At 40.8% G+C, this 20,282-nt stretch overlaps 1 protein-coding gene and 1 non-coding gene across 5 annotated transcripts in view; one reads left to right on the top strand and one right to left on the bottom strand.

Annotated features, from left to right (window-relative positions):
• Window positions 1-57: 57 nt before the first annotated feature.
• Window positions 58-130, bottom strand: trnaa-agc (transfer RNA alanine (anticodon AGC)). The gene has a single exon. It is a non-coding gene; the product is annotated as a tRNA-Ala (tRNA).
• A 2,041-nt stretch (window positions 131-2,171) lies between these two features.
• Window positions 2,172-20,282, top strand: part of LOC127431203 (bromodomain-containing protein 8-like) — a 20,329-nt gene continuing 2,218 nt past the window's right edge. Inside the window, exons 1-19 of one of the 4 annotated variants that reach the window (XM_051681520.1) lie at window positions 2,172-2,420; window positions 2,936-3,029; window positions 3,422-3,491; window positions 3,614-3,663; window positions 3,761-3,883; window positions 4,121-4,201; window positions 4,331-4,395; window positions 5,735-5,859; window positions 5,946-6,137; window positions 6,705-6,798; window positions 7,318-7,452; window positions 7,888-8,027; window positions 13,673-14,084; window positions 15,933-15,976; window positions 16,100-16,368; window positions 17,032-17,124; window positions 17,229-17,297; window positions 18,898-19,180; window positions 19,683-19,727. In XM_051681520.1, the coding sequence (XP_051537480.1) occupies window positions 2,402-2,420; window positions 2,936-3,029; window positions 3,422-3,491; window positions 3,614-3,663; window positions 3,761-3,883; window positions 4,121-4,201; window positions 4,331-4,395; window positions 5,735-5,859; window positions 5,946-6,137; window positions 6,705-6,798; window positions 7,318-7,452; window positions 7,888-8,027; window positions 13,673-14,084; window positions 15,933-15,976; window positions 16,100-16,368; window positions 17,032-17,124; window positions 17,229-17,297; window positions 18,898-19,180; window positions 19,683-19,727 (2,403 nt within the window). In that variant the 5' untranslated portion in view covers window positions 2,172-2,401. Of the gene's footprint in view, window positions 2,421-2,441; window positions 2,809-2,935; window positions 3,030-3,421; window positions 3,492-3,613; window positions 3,664-3,760; window positions 3,884-4,120; window positions 4,202-4,330; window positions 4,396-5,734; window positions 5,860-5,945; window positions 6,138-6,704; window positions 6,799-7,317; window positions 7,453-7,887; window positions 8,028-13,672; window positions 14,085-15,932; window positions 15,977-16,099; window positions 16,369-17,031; window positions 17,125-17,228; window positions 17,298-18,897; window positions 19,181-19,682; window positions 19,728-20,282 lie in introns of those variants that run through there. The other 3 variants (XM_051681522.1, XM_051681523.1, XM_051681521.1) reach the window with 3 other exon arrangements.

Below are 20,282 nucleotides of genomic sequence, written 5' to 3'. Positions count from 1 at the left end.
TCTGCAACATTATAACTGCACACTCAATTCCCAAAGTTCTAAGAGGTATGAAAATCTTGGAGGATGCGGGCATCGATCCCGCTACCTCTCGCATGCTAAGCGAGCGCTCTACCATCTGAGCTAATCCCCCACCCGTCTAATTACTGCTGAAATCTACAATAATTACAATACAATAACGAACTACCTGTTCGTTAATAATTAAGAAATCTCTGTGAAACAATGTCATGAGTATTGTTGATTATTTCGCTAGCATAAAAGAAAAGAAAAAGGAAGGTAAGCTATTTACAAACTTATTCACTGCACCTCCGGTTGCCAGTCAAAATAAAAGCTTTAATAAAATATTTATTTTTCGCAGGCATGAATCAAGTCTTACATCTCTAATTCGAATTAATATTTTTACTGGTGATAAATGTGCCTCTTCTTTGTGGAAGAATATCGCTTTTTATGACACTGTTTATAGGGCGGGTAGGATGGATTAAAAAAAAAAGTAAATGTGCTTGTAAAAGTCACAAAACGAGCTGTCTGTTAATTTGGAAATCATATTTTTTTTAACTTTTTTTTCTTTCTCCCCCACATCAGGTGTGTCTAAATAATCACAATAAGAATTTTTCATTCTGAATTTAGTAAGCAGAAAAACAACAGCAGTTATTACACCGTTATTATACACATCAATACATTCAACCACAAGTTACTTGAATTCTGAAGTATTAAGAAAACTAATTCTTCCCAATATCCAAGCATATGTGTCTGCGTCCCACAAGACTACAAGGACACCCACTTCACGACACGCCCACTACACGTAACAACCCCCTTGCACAATTTCTGCTTGTTCCGTAATAAAAAATATATAAATTGTAAGATTAACATTTATCTGTTCTGTTTTCTCCAGTTAACTTACAAGCTAATCGGTTAGCCAATTAGCATAGTCAAAGTGTTTCTAGCAAGTCAGTCCACTGTTGGCCATTTTTGGAATGCTCTCCGTAGGCTATTTCCAGTCATGCCAGTGCAGCTACTATGTACTTGAATGGGGGAACACTGAAATCTCAAAAACGGTTGGCCAAGTTTACGATCAAAGAGCATATTTCAAATCAGCAGTACAATCTGACAAAACCGGTATCATACATTGTGCTTCTTTACCTCATATTACGCTAAAGTAATTTTCCCGGATTGTATAGCTAATGTGCGTTCTCGAGTTGATTGACAGGCGATGTCTTTATCTAAAAGGTATTGGCTCTTTTACGTGTAAGGCGGGACTTCCTTTCTACATCTGTTGACCGTTGGGCGCGAGAGCTCCCAGATATGGGCAGAGACGGGCCACTTTGTTAAAATTATGTGAGAAATTGGAACGCTCAACCAAGCACCTCTGAGCGACCAACGGTCAATGGATGTAGAAAGGAAGTCCCACCTGACGGTTAAAAGAGACAATCACCTTTTAGAAACAGACATCACCTGTCAAGCAACTTTAGAACGCGCATGCGCATTAGCTATACATGCCGGGAAAACTGCGTTTTTTAGCGTAATATGAGGTTAATAATAATAAAAGAATCACAATTTTGATACCAGTACTGTCAGATTTTATTGCTGATTTGAAATATGTTCTTTGATCGTAATCTTGGCCAACCGTTTTTGAGATTTTGGTCTTTCTCCATTCAAATAGATAAGAGCTGCACTGGCATGACTGAAAATAGTCTCCCGGGAGCGTTCCAAACATGGCCGCCAGTGGACTGACTTGCTAGAAAGACTTTGGAGCTCCTTGGTTGGGTATTCCAATTTCTCCCATTCACTGGAATAGAAATGTGTCTACTCAATAAATAGTCTCTGGCTTAGCATGCCGCTAGCTTCTTCTCCTTTTCATTTTCATCATATTTCTCGTCGCTGTCGCCACCTAGTGATACGGCGGTATGATTGAATTAAAAATATCAATTTGCTCTATATTTAATGATTTCACCAACTTTTCATTTTTTAAATATTTGTGGTTATGGTTAGGTTTAGAGTTATGGATATGTGTAGGTTTATGGTTGCTGAGGGACTCCAAATAAACACAAACACAGTGTATGAATGTGGCATTCAACTGTTCCAAGCCTTCAGGATTTCGAGAGTTATTTAGAGGGGGCGTACCTTGTAGTGGGCGTGTCTTGTAGTAGTCTTGTAGGACGCAGACTGACCCCTCTCCAAATATGAGCATGTCAACGCAAAATCCTCATAATCACTGATCTACATAGACTTCAAACGATATTTTATAGATTTGGCTGTGCACACGTGACTGAACAACACTGGTTTATGCAGACATTTGGTGTAAAATCATAGTTGGAAAATTCACACCGCATATGCACATTTACATTTGATAGCCAGACACTTGTCATGTCAAAGGAGCAATAGAAAACAGTCCAGTCATAACAAAATGGCGAGCGGAGTTGGAAGTGAGTATTGCTCTCTACAAACATACACTACATTTTGACCATGAATACTGTATGCATATAATGCTGATGTCCTTCGTATAGCGGAGAACGGATTCTAATTGATGCATGTCAAGCTCGTGCAGAATGGATGCAGCTGCGCGCGTGCATAAGTGATGCGGGGTTTGACACGCAGAAGTCATTGATTGGAATGAAGCTCATTGGCTGGATCGCTGGACATTTTAACAAACTGATATATTTATAACTGCATCTCAAACTTGTTTTCATGAGGTTATGTCGCAGCACATCAGTCATCATATCACTCCTCCGTTTGAGGCATGTAGGACGTCGATGATCCATCGACCACCTAAAATGGCCCCGTTATTAGTTGTCAAACTGCACACCCACCCTTGTAATGTATCTCGTCTGTATTTGTTTACTGTCATGAATATATTGTGTGCACATAAAAATCCATCTGTAATGCAGGAACAGGAATCTTCTCTTAAGTGTTCTGCCTTTTTTTTCTTTTTCTTTGACAGAACATAAATTGCTGTTGGGCCCAACAGAGCCATGGTCAATCAGAGAAAAGCTGTGCCTCGCCTCCTCTGTCATGAAGAGTGGAGACCAAAACTGGTGATTACATTAATATCATTCAATTTCAGGATGGCACTTCTGGCTTTCCTCAAATCAGCCTTGTCTTAAAGGGATAGTTCACCCAAAAATTTAAAATCTGTCATTATTTACTCACCTTCATGTTGTTCCAAACCTGTGTGACTTTCTTTCTGTAATGGAACACAAAATGAGTTGATAGGCAGGATGTTAGGGACTGATAGCCTCAGTTACAGTTCACTTTCATTGCACCTTTTGTACAGTGAAAGTGAATGGTGACTGAGACAGATCATTCTGTCTAACATCTCTTGTGATCTGCGGAAGAAATAAAGTCATACCATTTCATTTTTGGCTGAACTAAACCTTTAAGATGTGTTGTTATTGTCTAAATGTTTTTTGTACAATGGTTGTTCCAGGGTGTCTGTGAGCCGAGCCATTAAGCCATTTGCCGAGACTGGACGACCCCCTGACTGGTTCTCTCAAAAGGTATTGGAGAACAATCCCACATTTCGAGAGACACGCTAAGCTTATTAAGTGTCAATGGATAGGGCATTATGTAATATTTGCTTTTAGCACACTCTCTCTTTTTCTCCTTCACTGTCTTGCAGCATTGTGCATCACAATACTCTGAGCTCCTGGAGACCACCGAGGCCCCTAAGTGAGCCCACTTTCTGTTCACCCATTCAGTTGCATTCCTTAATGCACTTCATTGAAAGTATGGAATAGTGAGCGTATGTGTGTGTGTGTGTTTGCAGGAGAAAGCGAGGTGAGAAAGGGGAGGTGGTTGAGACAGTGGAGGACGTGATCGTCCGCAGGCTGACGGCAGAGAGGATAGAGGAGTTGAAGCGACTGATCAAGGAGACACAAGAGAAGCACAGGTGCATAAAAATATATAAAATGTGCTACATTTAGGAATATGTAAATTAACTGCTTTTATTCATGTTATTTAATCTGACTAAATTAACCTGACATGTTAGTTTACACCAACAGAAATAGTTGTTAATGGTTAGATGATAGATCCTTGAGCTAACAATTGGTGCACCAAATGCTCACACTCTTACTTATGTTAAAACCTGCTGTCTGCTGACTGTCGCCCCATCACTGTGTCCCTTTAGGAAACTGAAGAGAGAAGCTGAGCTCATCCAGGCAGGTCATCTGGACTCCAAACTCAAGGAGCTATGGGAGGATATTGTACGGTAAGAATCACTTCAAAAGCTGTTCCACTTGTCAAACCCAGCCAGTTTTACCCTTCTGTTTACTATATACCACAACGCTGTGAGTAAGTGTATGTTGGCTTAGTAGTTTAAATGCTTGATCTCCATTAGGAGCAGAAAACAAGAGGAAGAGGAAGCTGAGGTGAAGAGAAAGGCCACAGATGCAGCATTCCAGGGTATTAAAGAAAGCCCACAAAGTGTTTTCCAAAAGTTCTTAACAGAAGCATTTTTCTAAATTTAGAAGATATGATAGTGCAAACTTATTTATGAATCATTATTTTTGTATGAAAACATTTGCACACAAGTTTTATGCAAGTAAATGCTTATGCACAGTTAGTGAGGCCCGCTGGAAAAAGTGGTAACCTACTATTGATACCTTAAAGGAATAGTTCACCCAAAAATGAAACTTATCTCATCATTTACTCACCCTCATGCCATCCCAGATATGTATGACTTTTTGTCTTCTGCAGAACACAAATTATGATTTTTAGAAGAATATCTCAGCTCTGTAGGTCCAAAAAGCACATAAAGGCATTATAAAAGTAATCCATACGACTCCAGTGTTTTAATCCATATCTTCTAAAGTGGTATGATAGTTGTGGGTGAGAAACAGATCAATATTTAAGTCATTTTTTGCTTGAAATTCTTCACCTTGCCCAGTAGGGGGTGGTATGCATGAAGAATCACCAAAAACACAAGAAGAAGAAAGCTAAAGTGATCTATTTCTCACCATCACCCATCATATCGCTTCTGAAGACATTGATTTATCCACTGGAGTTGTATGGATTACTTTTATGCTGAGTTATGGGATTTTTGGAGTTTCAAAATGTTGGCACCCATTCACTTGCATTGTATGGACCAAAAGAACTGAGAAATTCTTCTAAAAATCTTCATTTGTGTTCAGCAGATGAAAGAAAGTCATACACATCTGGGATGGCATGAGGTGAGGAAATTATCAGAGAATTTTCATTTTTGGATGAACTATACCTTTAAAGGTGCTTTAAGCGATTTTAGCTGTTCTGGAACTTCCACCAGACTAGCCGTTGAATTAGCCACAAGGGTCACAGTCATTTATATATCCTTGGGATTTGATTGGCAGGCCTAGATGAACAAGCTCCTCGCAAACTTATGTTTGGAGCTTCATTTTGTTGGTGTAACCTTATTTTTACAGTGTGTCTTCAAGGAGTGGTTTACTAAATAATATTTAGTGTACATTGAATGCTATACTAGGCAACACAACAACAGTCGAGTCATTCATAAACATTGAAAAGGACACTAAATTAATTTGGTTTTATTCAAGTAAAAAAATATTTTTTAACATCACTTAACCTGAATACAGTAGGTTACGCCAACATAACTCAAGCTCATTCGATTAAGAAATAGCTCATTGAGGTAACAATTGCAGTTTCACTTTTTACAGTGTGGTTTTATAGGGTCAGTTATTATATGATAGTAACTGTAATCTCTACTTTGGTGGTAAAGCTGTTTATCTAAAGAACAGTCTGTCCTTTCCAGCCAGGCAGGCTTTGAAGAACACTCCTAAACGTGTGCCCAGTGTGACTGTGCGCTCTCATTCAGGGGCCTTCTCTCCCAGCCTGGATTTCCCCATCGGAGACTCATCTGAAGAGCCCAGCACCGCTGTGAGTGTTTGTGATTTTTTTTTAATTCTGTACTTACATCTCATTCTGTCTTTTATTTACTTGTGTTTCTTCCCCTCCCGGTGCAGGGGGCAGGGTCGACAGTGTTTGTGCCCCTGGCAGAGTTGCCAGGCCCTGGAGTGGTAGAAGCGAGTTTGGGGTCGCTGCTAGATGAAGCAACTCAGAAGAAGCTTTTGGGTCAGAAAATCACACCGCCCCCCTCCCCTCTCCTCTCAGAATTGCTGAAGAAAGGCAGCCTTCTGCCCACCAGCCCCAGACTGGTTAGAACCTCACACACACATGCTGTACATACAGTACAAGGGTTAAATTGGGATTTTTGTGTTGGGGAATGCTACCCCACATCAAGTGACGAACAAATTGCCAACATCAGTTTTCTTATTTGAATTGGAGGTGCCAAAATGCCCGGACTGTTCCCCCCCAATTTAACCCCATGAGATATTCTGGCATAGCCTTCTTAAAGAAGGAAACAAATGCGATGCTGCCTTAGAATTTGGACAAAACTAGGTATCTTAGAGCGGCCCATGATGCTTTAAAACACTGTCTAACTAGGTAGCTTACTAGATTTTGAAACAGAGCGTGTAGTCTGTAGAACTCTTCGCTCTTTTTAAAACATACCACAATATTTTACATCCATTCCCCCATCAAGAATATGTGAAATAATGTGTGCAGATTCTGCATGGGCCTACATGTCACTTACATATGAGTACAACTTATCCAGTATAGTCTAGACTGTAGGGATGTGCACTGATCTTTGTTATTGTTTAGTAAAAAAAAAAAGAAAAGGTGTTGAATCTAAAGGAAAACACTGATGGGAATCCTTATTTCAGGCAGTTGAAGGAGAATCTCCATCAAGTCAACTTACAGGATGTCAGGATATTCAGATGATGACTTCTTCACTACCTGCCTCTCAGGCAGCTACAGGTATGATTTCATACATGCTTGTTAAAGGCACAGTTCACCTAAAATTCTGACATCTTTTACTCCCCCTCTTGTTGTTCCAAACACGTTTACTTTCTTTCTTCCGTGGAACAAAAAAGGAACAGAATAGCAGCCTCAGTCACCATTTACTTTCATTGGATGGAAAAAAGATGCAATGAAAAATGTAAAGTGAATGGTGACTGAGACTAACGTACTGCTGGACATCTCCTTTTGTGTTCCACGGAAGAAAGAAAGTCATAAGGGTTTGGAAAACATAAGGGTGGGTAAATTTTTGGGTGAACACAGCAAGTACAGCAATGTCACATTTTAGTAGCTGAGCTGTTTGAAGCAAAGTGAAAAATTCTCTGTCAGCAGCATCTTTGCTTAATTGTTAAATACATGTGTGTTTTCTGTCTTTCTGTGCATTAGCATAATGATGTGAGTATTTCTACCAGCTTAACGCCTAGCATGCTCTCTCTGTGCATGGTGTATGTATCGTGTGTTTGTACGTGTGTGTCTCAGGTGCTCCTACACTGTCTCGTCTGCTGGAAGCTGGCCCCACCCATTTTTCCTCTCAGCTGAGCTCACTGGCCACTGTAGACTCCACCCCCAGCGCAACCACCTCTGCAGGGGACACCCCTGACCCGCTCAGCACAGGTCTCTCAGTGACATCAGCCCTCTCTCTCACTTTCTCTCCCAGCTGCTGCCTTTTCTTTCTTCCATCTTTAGTTCATATGTAATACCGCATTAGTGCTTTCAGCTTGAAACTTAAAGGGATAGTTAAGCAAAAAATGAAAATTCTGTCATTATTTACTCAACCTCATTCTGTTCCAAATCCATATAAGGAAAACAGATGCAATGAAATAGAATGGTAATTGAGGCTAACATTCTGCCTAACATCTCCTTTTGTGTTCACCCGAAGACAAAAAGTCATACTGCTTTGGAACAACATGAGTAGGAGCAAATTATGACAAAATTTTCATTTCAGTGACACAAAATTAGTTGGCACATATGTCTAAATAACTATATTGTGAGCAGAGGGATAATGGAATTTATTTAGTTGGTTTGATGTTTGTGTATGACTTTAAATAGGAGGTGACGGGGCCCATAGTGCTTCAGTTGATAATAAGGAGGCAGTTTTAGGGGAAGAGGACCTGGTGACTGTGTCCTATATGGCAGAGGAGCTGGACTTAGAGACAGTCGGGGACATCATAGCCATTATTGAAGAGAAGGTAAATCAGAAGTCTTCTGATTCAAAATAAAACAGCCTTATTGGCATAACAGGTATTGGTTTGCTGTATTAGTTTACAATAACATTTTAACATTTTACTGTGTTTCACACTGAAAAATGTTTAACCTAAAAATGTGCTTCATGTGGTAACATCTAAATTAATTGGTTTGATTCAAGAAAAAAAAATATATAATTTAACATCACTGAATCAACCAGTATACATTAGGTTACACCAACAAAACTAGCCTAATCTTAAAGGTTATATCATTACATATTACTTGTAATGATTACAGAGCTTATTTTAACACTATATTGCGACATATTTTTTTGCTATTCAGAAAGAAATGTTGCATTTATGCTTAAAGGATAGTTCACCCAAAAATGAAAATTTTCTTATAATTTACTCATGCCATCCCATATGTGTATGACTTGCTTTCTTCTGCTGAACACAAACAAATATTTTTAGAAGAATACAGTATCTCAGCTCTGTAGGTCCTCACAATGCAAGTGAACAGGTACCAACATTTTGAAGCTCTAAAAGCACATAAAGGAAGCATAAAAGTAATCCATAATCAATATTTAAATCCTTTTTCTTTTTTATTATAAACCTCCACCTTTGAACAGCTCCAACCAATAGGTGGCGATATGCAAGAAGAATGTGGAAGTGAAAGTTAAATTGGAGATTTATAGTAAAAAGGACTTAAATATTGATTTGTTTTTTAAGCACGCCTATCATATCGCTTCTGAAGATATGGATTAAAACATTTGCGTTGTATGGATTGGTTTTATGCTGCCTTTATATGCTTTTGAGCTTCAGAGTTCTGGTCATCATTCAACTGCATTGTGAGGACCTTCAGAGCTGAAATATTCTTCAAAAAATCTTAGTTTGTGTTCAGCAAAAGAAAGAAAGTCAAACACATCTGGGATGAGGGTGAGTAAACAATGAGTGAATTTTCATTTGTGGGTGAACTATCAGTTTAAGTCATTTTTATTTATGTTTCTTCCATTCAGACAAAACGAACACTGCTATGTTCTAAGGAAACTGCAAGATGAAAAGTGCACAATAAAATCTCAATAGTGAAGATGAGCTAGGCTTTCAAGAACTTGAAGAGCTTCAAGATGTGTCAAAATAAGTGATATTGATTCACTCTTTGAGTTTTTAGGAGATCCAAGTCTGTTAATATAAAATTCATAAAAGAAACATGAATTTAATTAGAAGAAATGATGTTGTGGTGGTGGGGGCCCTTTGAGCGCCAGCTTGTGAATGGAGAGCGAGATCAGGAGATGAGAACGGTAAGGATCATCTCCTGGCAGTGATTAGCTGATTGTCATTTCAGTGAGAGTTGGAGATGGATTTAAGAGTGAGCCGGACACCAGTGAGGGAGAGAGAGAGCTACCACACACTCCCTGAAACTGTGTTAAGCTGTTGAGTGAAGTGCTGAAAAGCCAATTTTGTGTTATAAAATAAATACCGTTTGAGTTGTATTCGCCGTCTCCCGCTTCCTTCTTGCAACCCCATTACGAACTTTGTTACACTGGTGCCAAAACCCGGGAATTAAGGGAGGAAGAATGCCGCCATGGATGCCTCACCTCTTGAGGACGTTTTCAAGACCCTCACCAGCAGCCACCATACACAACATCAGGCCCTCCTCGAGCTGCGCACAGAACAGGAGCAGCGGTTTATTGCACTCTGCCAGGCCCAAGCAGAGGACTGGCAGGTTCTCCAGAGCTTGCTGCACCAGGAGGGTGCGACCCCGGACCCCGGACCCCGCAACCACCCCGCCCCATGTTCCGCTATTCAAGATGGGCCCCCAAGACAATCCAGAGGTATTCCTGGAGCTCTTTGAGTGGACGGAGGGGGCCTGTGGATGGCCTGTGGACGGTCCGGTTAATACCACTGTTGTCCAGGGAAGCACAACTCACAGCGCAGCAGTTACCAATGGAGAACCTCCTTGTGTACACCGACTTGAGGAAAGCCATCCTGCAACGGGTCGGCCAGACACCTGAGAAGCAGCGCCAACGCTTCCGCTCGCTGACCATTGGTGAGCACGGCCGCCCATTTGCCTTCACCCAGCATCTCTGGGACGCCTGCCGGAGGTGTTTGCTGGCTGAGCAATGCGACATCAGAGCTATTATCGACCTGGTGGTACTGGAGCAGTTTATCGTTCGACTTCCGAGAGGGACGGCGGAGAGGGTCCAGTGCCACCGCCCGGTGTCGCTCCAAACGGTCATCCAGCTGGCAGAGGACCACATGGTGGCACATTTGGGAGCTGGCGAGCCCCAAGATCCTTCTCTCTCTCTCTCTCTTGTCTCGCCTCCTTCCCCTTCTTTCCATCCTGTTCCTCGGGGACCCGGAAATGGGGAGTGCCCCCTCCCAAACCAGCTCCTCGGCTCCGGGGACTGCACTACCCACCGGTTTCCCCCGGTTGTATCGAGTGACGCAGGGCACTCAGACAAAAGAAGATACAATCCAGTTGTTGATACCGAAGAGCCGTCGGGAAATGTTATTCCAGACGGCTTATTATAATCCGATGGCGGGTCACTTAGGGCAGGAAAAGACACTGAACCGTCTAATGGCCCATTTCTTTTGGCCAGGCATTCATGGGGATGTTCACAGATGGTGTGCGGCATGCCGTGAATGTCAGCTGGTGAATCCGCCGGCCACCCCAAGAGTGCCTTTGTGCCTGTTTCCTTTGATCGAGATCCCTTTCGAAAGAATTGGTATGGACCTCTTTGGGCCATTAGAGCGGATGGCACGCAGGCATCACTTTGTGTTGGTTCTGGTGGATTATGCAATACGATATTCAGAAGCAGTACCTCTACGTAACATTTCAGCATGTAGTGTTGCAGAGGCACTCTTCAGAATTATCTCCCAAGTGGGGATTCCAAAAGAAATACTCACTGATCAAGGTACTACATTCATGTCACGTACACTACGTGAACTGTATGAATTATTGAGTATTAAATCGATTTGGAAGAGCATGTGCCACCCACAAACGGACAGCTTGGTTGAACGGTTTACTAAAACCCTGAAAAACATGATTCGTAAGTTTGTGCATGAAGATGCTTGGAATTGAGATAAGTGGCGATAAGTCGCAGTTTGAGAGGTCCCGCAAGACTCCACGGGGTTCTTCCCATTTGAATTATTGTATGGGCGTAAGCCTCGTGGTGTCTTAGACGTCATGAGGGAAAATTGGGAGGAGTGACCTTCGAAAAGCAAAAACAAAATTCAATACGTTCTTGACCTGAGAGCAAAACTCCACACATTGGAGCAACTATCACAGGTGAATTTGCTACAGGCTCAAGTACGTCAGTCCAGGCTTTATAAAAGAGGAGCTCGGCTACGAGAATTTACACAGGGACATAAAGTTCTTGTAGTGGCAAGGGCCCTTTGAGGTCACACGGCAAGTCGGGAAGTCGATTATGAGGTTAAACGAATGGATAGGGACGAAGCACGGCAAATTTACCACCTCAAACTCTTAAAAATGTAAAACAAAAAAAAAAAACACGAGGACTTTGGCGCATTGGGAATTGGGCATTCCAAATTGGATAAAAAAAAAAAAAAAAAAACATTTGTGGAGGGAGGTGTTCCCCATGGCTTTGGCGACGGTGGTATTGACGAACTTCTCGATCGGTTGGGCACGGCTCGCTTTTATTCGACACTGGATTTTACGAAGGGTTATTGGCAGATCCCCTTGACACCAATGTCCCATGAGAAAACTGCCTTCTCGACACTGTTTGGCTTGCACCAATTCTTGACCCTTGCGTTTGGTTTGTTTGGGACCCCGGCTACATTTCAGCGTCTTATGGACTGAGTCCTCAGACTGCACTCTGCGTACGCAGCTGCCTATCTGGATGACGTCGTTATATACAGTAATGATTGGCAGCAGCATCTGAGGGCAGTTCTGAGGTAGCTGTGATGGGCGGGACTTACGGAAAACCCCAAGAATTAAGCAATTGGATGGGTGGAGGTACGGTATCTGGGGTTCCACTTGGGTCACAGGCTGGTGCGTCCCCAAATTGATAAGACCGCAGCGGTTATGGCCTGCCCGAGACCCAAGACCAAAAAGGAGGTGAGACAGTTCCTGAGGCTGGCTGGCTATTATAGAAGGTGTGTGCCTAATTATTCGGATGTCACAGCCCGCTGACCGATCTCACTAAAAAGGGAGCCCCAAACCCGGTCCAGTGGTCGGAGCCGTGCCAACAGGCTTTTATGCAGGTGAAAGCTGCGCTTTGTGGTGGACCATTGTTACATGCTCCTGATTTTTTTCTCCCTTTTGTTGTACAGACCAACACGTCAGACAGGGGGTTGGGAGCCGCGTTGTCCCAGGTGGTCGAGGGGAGGTGCCCCGGTGCTGTACATCAGCCGGAAGTGAGAGAGGTGAGGTACAGCACCGTTGAGAAAGAGTGTCTGGGTGGAAGTGGGCGGTCCTCACCCTTCGGTACTACCTCCTGGGATGGGCTTTCACCCTCTGTTCGGACTACGCCCCGCTCCAGTGGCTCCATCACATGAAGGATACCAACGCATGGATCACTCACTGATATCTGGCTCTTCAGCCTTTTAAGTCGAGGTGGTCCACAGGCCAGGGGCGCAGATGGCTGTTGCGGACTTCCTCTCCAGAAATGGGGGGGAGTACTGGGCAGGCTGGATGGCTCCCTGGCCTGAGTCAGGCGGTGGGGGTGTGTGGTGGTGGGGGCGTGGTTGAGCGCCTGCTTGTAAATGGAGAGCGAGATCAAGAGATGAGAATGGTAAGGATCATCACCTGGCAAAGATAGTCTCTAACAGCTGTTTGTCATTGCAGTGAGAGTTGGAGACGGATTTATGAGCGAGCCAGATGACAGTGAGGGAAAGAGAGCTACCACACACACCCTGAGACTGTGTTAATCTGTGTGCGCTGAAAAGCGTGATTATTGAGTGAAGTGCTGAAAAGCCAATTTTGCGTTATAAAATAAATACAGTTTGAGTTGGATTCGCCATCTCCTGCTTCCTCCTTGCAACCCCATTACAAAACTTTGTTACAGATATACTCTTATCCCTCTTTGTCTTAAACCATTTTAGACCATTTGTGGCATAGAAATGACGTATGGCAGTGTATTCCTCATTCAAAAATCTCTTTTTATTTTTTTTATTGGAACTATTTTATGGGAAAAATCCTTGGAACAGTGGGAGCTCTTTCATTGCACATAAATCAAAATTTTGTAGTTCACATGTTAATGTAGTCCTTGAATAGAGGTATAGGTAAACAGATTTGGCTCGCTGTCTATAGTGAAGGGCTTGAGCTCGAGACTCGACCTGAGCACTGAACACCCCCCTGGAATTTACTTGAGTTCTGTAATAAATAGACAGAATGTGGAGGAGGGATGCCGAAAGAATTGTCACAGCCGTGAGGTACAGTAAGCAGCGATTTATATATGGTTACTCTGGCATTGTGATTGGTCGGATTAAATGAACATGCTCCTCCCGAACTTTGTTTGTAAAACTCCATTAGAAAAGCATCAACTTTAAAAGACATTCCGGAAATACATAGCTGGCCGTTTAACTTTGGAAGGTTGCGTATTACCACATGAACAAGACTTGAGTATCTTTGTCGCTCACTTTCTTTGCATTGTACAACAGTAATTCTGATTTTTCCTGTTTTTTCTCAGGGCAATGAGAATGCAGAGGCACTGGATGCCGCAGCAGTAGAAGCTGCTCTGTCTCTATGTGAGGACACAGGTCACACCCTGGAAGGATCCTGGGAGCCCAACCTGTTCAGGCCTATTGGTCCCGAGCCCTCCAGCACTGCAGAAGACTTGGCCCTTGACTCTCTGCATCAATTGGAGGGAAAAAGAGAGTGTCCAGACACATGTGGATTCAGCAGTGGCTGCCCACAGGTGTACCCAATGGCCTCCCCCATTGTCCCATCTGTTCCTGAAGACCCCACCCCAACACCAGGAGCCCACTCCAAACCAGAGGACTCTAGACAAGAACACACAGATGAGGGCCACGAGGAAAAGCCAGAATCACTTCATCCTGTGATCAAGAGTGAGAGCGATGGATGGACACAGTCTCAATCAGGTGTGCCACATTTGATTTTTATTAAAGGGACAGTTTACACAAAAATGTAAATTATGTCATCATTTAATCACCCATATGTTGTTCCAAACCCATATTATTTTCTTCCTTTCATGGAACATAAAAGGAGAAATTTTAAAGAATGTATTGGTCGTTTTTTTTCCATGCAATTACAAAGAATGGAGCTTTAAAGCTTTAAAAAGACACAAAACAAAAGTGTCATGATAGTATCATAAAAACAGTCCATATCCATATGTTTTTTCATGAGTTCACTGGTTCATATAGTCCTGGAGCACAATAAGGTAAAGAGATTTGGCATGCTGTCCATAATGGAGGGGCACGAGCACAGGACTGAGCTTGAGCTCTGAGATCCCCCCCACCCCAGACAATCAGACGAAAAGCAAGAAAAAATACAGTGTTGGATAAAAGCATCTGCTAAATGACACATTTTTTTTGTTATTAACAGTTTTTGATTCCATACATAAATCATACAAACATAACATATAATACGGAATCAATTATATACATTAAACCCCTCCCCCCGAACATTCCCCCACACCCCCCACCTGACACAAACTGCACTACAGTGGTCACCAACAATTAGAACATAAAAAAAAAAAAAAAAAATATATATATACATTCAAACAACATCAAGAATACACATACCCAACTAAACTACAAATCCCTCTCCACTGCCCCTCCCCGAGAACCCTCCAAAAAAGCCAAATATCCACCCCACTTCCTGGTATAGGCTTATGAAATATAAAGGTGGAGATGGGGAGGTGAAGGGATACCCAAAGAATCGTTACCAGTGTGAGGGTGGCTGTTGAAATCCTTAGGATATATTCAGTATATTGGTCTTTTACTCACACATTGCTATTATATGGCTTCTGAAGACATATAAACCAGTAACCCATGGCTTAAATGGACTAATTTAATGATTCTTCTGTTCTATTATACTTTAATGTAGGTTTTGTTTCCTTTTTGAAGCTCAAATTTTGTAATTGCATGGAAAAAACAACGACTGTACATTCTTAAAACTTATTCCTTTGATGTTCCACTGAAGAAAAAAAGCCATATGATTTTGGAACAACATAAGAATTTGCATCTATTCCTTTAAAAGAATAGTTCACCCAAAAATTCAAATTCTGTCATCATTTACTCAACCTCATGCCATCACAGATGTGTGTGACTTTCTATATTCAGCAAAAAAAAAAATAGATTTTTAGAAGAATATTTTAGCTCTGTTGGTCCATACAATGTAAGTGAATGGTGACCAGAACTTTGAAGCTCCAAAAAGCATATAAAGGCAAAATAAAAGTAATCCATATACCTCCAAGTTCCTCAGATGCAATATGATAGATTTGGGTGAGAAACAGATAAATATTTAAGTAATTTTTTTACTATCAATCTCAACTTTCATATTCTTCTTCTTTTGTTTTTGGTTGTTCGCATTATTCGTGCATATTGCCACCTACTGGGCAGGGAGGAGATTTTATAGTAAAAAAGGACTTAAATATTGATCTGTTTCTCACCCACACCAATAATATCACTTTTGAAGATATCGATTTAACCACTGGAGTCTTATGGATTACTTTTATGCTGCCTTTATGTGCTTAACAATTTTGGACACCATTCACTTGCATTGTATGTACCAACAGAACTGAGATATTCTTCTGAAAATTTCCATCTGTGCTATGCAGAATAAAGAAAGTCATACACATCTGAGATGGCATGAGGGTGAGTAAATGATGAGAGAATAAAATTTTTTGGGTGAACTATTCCTTTAACAGGCCCAAAGAAATTGACAAAATTTTGGCAAAAACTCACAGATCTTCCATTTTGCTCCAGATACCCGTTCTGAAGATGACCCTGCGGTAGAACAGCATTCAAAGGTGTGATGATGCTGTGACTGTCTACATATAGCTAATATTCAATGTACGATCCACAAATATACATAGACCTGCCAAGCACTACCTTTGCCTTATTTAGTATTTTTTTGCACTCCTCATTGACAGGATGTGAAAGAGGAGGAGGAAGCCATGAGTGATGCGGAGGAAGGTAGTGTGTTGAAGATGAAAGCGGGATTAGAAGGGCATGGAGCTGAGGATTGTGGTGGAGAGGAGGATGGAGAGGGTGTTTATCTCTCCGAGGCAGAGGGAGAGACAGAGTTGGACCCTCCAGCAAGCGAGAGCGAGGATGGATACAGCATGCGCACGGCATCTTCTTCCCTACAGCTCCACACCACTGCAGACTCTATTCCAAGCAGCCCTGCCTCCTCACAGTTGTATGTTCTGTAGAAACAAGACCTTTTTACAGCATGAAAAACATGCACAACAAGATTTTATATTGAAACTGTGCAACTCAAGAACTCCTTTCTTGATTCTCACAGTAATGAAAACCTTGAAATAACAGGGGTTTTTAAAATTGTGATTTCTAGGCCTGGAAGTTGTAAAATTAATATATATAAAAAGAAACTATTCTATTCTAATTTATTCTATAGTGAATATACAATTTTCTAGTTATGCTCTGCTCTGAAATTTTTCATTGACTAGAAATTGCTATTTTTGAGAGCAATGTCAATAAAATAATAATTATACAAAATCTGGATAATTAAAAAAAAAAAACGTATCCATTAATCAAGAAGGATTGGGAAAGTCACAGAAATTAAATTAAAGCGTGGGAACCCTGGAGTTCCAAATATCGTTCAGTGAGGATTCATTGTTTATTTGGAGACTAGATCGGTTTTAATTTTCAGAGAATGACGGAAATTGTGCATCAACCTCAGTGTGCATAGTTCTGTTCGCAAAAGAAGAAAAAAATGTTTGCCAATATTTTAAACTTTTTTGTTTTATTTAGTCGGCCCAGACTCATTGATTTTTGCCCTCACGTGCATTTTCACGTCTAGGTTATTACATAATGTCCTCTCTACCTTCCCCTTCCTCCTCAGCTCCATCTGCAGTGAAGATCAAGAGGCTATTCTGGCTCAGAAGATCTGGAAGAAAGCCATTATGCTGGTGTGGCGAGCGGCAGCAAACCACAGGTAAGAGTCTTGACTACGGTGCACCAAACTCCACCCCTACCACCCGACTCAACACTGTGTGGTAAGAATGATTAAACCGAGTAATAATTGGTCACTTTGGACAGGTATGCAAATGTCTTCCTGCAACCGGTGACGGATGACATCGCCCCCGGTTACCACAGTATTGTGCACAGGTTAGAGCAGTATGATTTACAATTGATTTATAAAGCATCTAATATAACACTGGGGGTCAAAAGTCAGTCCACATTCAAAATCTGGGATTCATCATTTAATTTAAACGTTATGATGTAAAACGCAGAAGAAATATTTACGATTTTGCACTTTTTCCAGCTCGCTAATCACATCAGATGGTCAGGTTTGTGACATAAACTGTTAAAGAGTTAGTTCACCCAAAAATTCTCTTATCATTTACTCACCCTCATGCCATCCCAGATGTGTATGACTTTGTTTCTTCAGAACACAAATGAAGATTTTTTAGAAAAATATTTTAGCTCTGTAGGTCCATACAATGCAAGTGAATAGTGATCAGACCTTTGTAGCTCCGAAAATCACATAAAGGGAGCACAAAATTAATTCACATGACTCCAGTGTTTTAATTAATATCTTCAGAAGCGATATAGTAGTGTGGGTGTGAAACAGAACAATATTTAAGTCCTTTTTTACTCTAAATCTCCACTTTAAATCTCACTTTCAGATGTGATAATGAAACTAAACTGGCATCACATGTGACTTTCAGATGTAAAAGAGAAAGTGGAGATTTAGAGTAAAAAAAAGACTTAAATTTGTATCTGTTTCTCACCCACAGCTATTATATTGCTTCTGAAGATATGGATTTAACCACTGGAGTCGTATGGATTACTTCTATATTTCCTTTGTGATTTTTGGAGCTACAAAAGTCTGATCACCATTCACTTGCATTGTATGGACCTTCAGAGCTGAAATATTCTTCCAAAAATATTTGTGTTCTGCTGAAGAAAGAAAGTCATACACATCTGGGATGGCATGAGGGTGAGTAAATGATGAGAGAATTGTAATTTTTGGGCGAACTATCCCTTTAACTCATTTTACAAAAGGTCTGATTTCCTTGCTTCCATTGAAGCACACAGGATATCTTTGAAACAATCTCGAATCACAATGGATAACTTGGATCATCATGCAAGCTCGAGTGCATGCTGTCATTAAAGCAAAAGACAAACATACCAAATACTAATTCTAAAAATAGGCTAAGATATTTTTTTTGAGTGTATCAACATTTTCAGTATTCAGTGGGGTTCTAAGTCCATACCAAACAGACAGGCATTAGATTCAGATGCCAGAGTGCCAGAGTCAGCCATCAGTGCCAAGAGCCTGTGCGGGAGAGAGGCCAACCGCAATCATATTAAATGTTCAATTCAGCTTTTGACTCAAATTGTTGTACTGATAACAGAATTTCTAATAAAGGAAACTGTATTAAATTAGACATGCAAAACAGAAATGGACTTAGAACCCCACTGTATACTGAAAATGTCGATACATTCCAAAAAATATATTTTTTAGGCATTTCAATTTCATAACAAAATTTCATTAGATTGAGTTGTGTAATGTTTCATAAAATTATTATATATATATATATATATATTTTTTTTTTTTATTAACGATTACTCAATTCAGTTTGATTGAATTTTGTTCTTAAATTGAAATGTGTAAATCTTAAAATTATTTTTTAAGTGTACTTAGTGAATCATTACATAGTTTTAAATCTTTTGCCCATCTGTCACCTTCTCGGACTGTTAGGCCGATGGATCTGTCCACCATCAAGAAGAACATCGAGAATGGGCTGATACGCACCACTGCCGAGTTCCAGCGCGACATCATGCTGATGTTCCAGAACGCGGTGATGTACAACAGCTCAGACCATGACGTGTTCCACATGGCTCTGGAAATGCAGAGGGATGTCCTGGAGCAGATTCAGCAGTTCCTGGCCACACAGCTGATCATGCAGACCTCAGAGTCAGGCATCAGTGCCAAGAGCCTGCGCGGGAGAGAGGCTAACCGCAAACAGGACTCCAACGACAAGGTGAGACATACAGTATATATGCAACAATACTTGTTACACTGCAGCATGAAGATTCTGGATCAAGGATGTTAGCTGCTCAAAGATGCCACTAAGATGGTGATTAAAAGATTAAAAGATGGGAAGATCCACAGACTTGCCAAAGACAAATATATAATCGTTTGGATTGATTTAGGTCCATAGGAAGTCAACCTACGAATGAATTACTTGAATTAACTGGGACAATTACACACATCAGCTTTCAACATGAGAGCAAGAACAGCATTGAAAGAGCTCCCTGTCTTTCCCTTCTTTTCCATTTCAATGCAACATCCACCTTTCTACTGCTATTGCTTTGGTTTATAGTTTGTGTGAGATTAGGAAGAATAGAGTGTGAGAGAAAAATAGAGAGCCAGACAACAGAGTAGACTTACTTGTAAACATAGTTGAAATCTTCCTTGCAAGATCACATTAGCCCTTGAGTGTTGTCTGTGTATTTGAGGCTTCTCTCTTTGTCCTCTCACAGGACTGTGTTCCCATGGCCTCTCCTGCATTCCTTCTCTCTCTTTTTGTAAGTATCCTGTCTGCTGCTGCTCACAGACTTCTAATATTTATTGAAAAATGTACTTGAGTGATTAAACCTGTCAAAAAATGTCCTGGTGATATTTAACATCGAATCAATAAAAAAATATGAAATTGTAGTTCTGCGTAAAGAAAATGAATACTACATTGAGGACCATTACATTATTTTGCATTGTGAAATTACTTTCAGGATGTTTCTGCACATTTATCCCCCAACTTCTCATTACCGTAACTCAGTAGTTTTTTGTTTTACTGTACAGTAAAAAGATGCTGTTGTACAGTTTAATTATTTTTTTAAATTAAATCAGTGGAAATGAAAGGCAGTACTACTATGATGTATTAATACTTTACAATTTTTAAATATCATTTTCTCACATTGCGGTAATGGGAATATCACGTTGACCATCTTGTTTTTGCATTGCCATAATGAGAATTGGGGGATAAAACGTGTGTAACTGTTGTGAAAATAATGTCACAATGTTAAAAATCTTACCGGGCCTAAAAGTAGACCTAATTTTCTACATGCAAAATACAATTTCTTACA

The sequence above is a fragment of the Myxocyprinus asiaticus genome, chromosome 40 (assembly GCF_019703515.2).
Source record: "Myxocyprinus asiaticus isolate MX2 ecotype Aquarium Trade chromosome 40, UBuf_Myxa_2, whole genome shotgun sequence".
Classification (NCBI taxonomy): Eukaryota; Metazoa; Chordata; class Actinopteri; order Cypriniformes; family Catostomidae; genus Myxocyprinus; species Myxocyprinus asiaticus.
The sequence above is the reverse complement of the archived record's forward strand: the minus strand, read 5'-3'. Positions and strand labels throughout refer to the sequence as shown.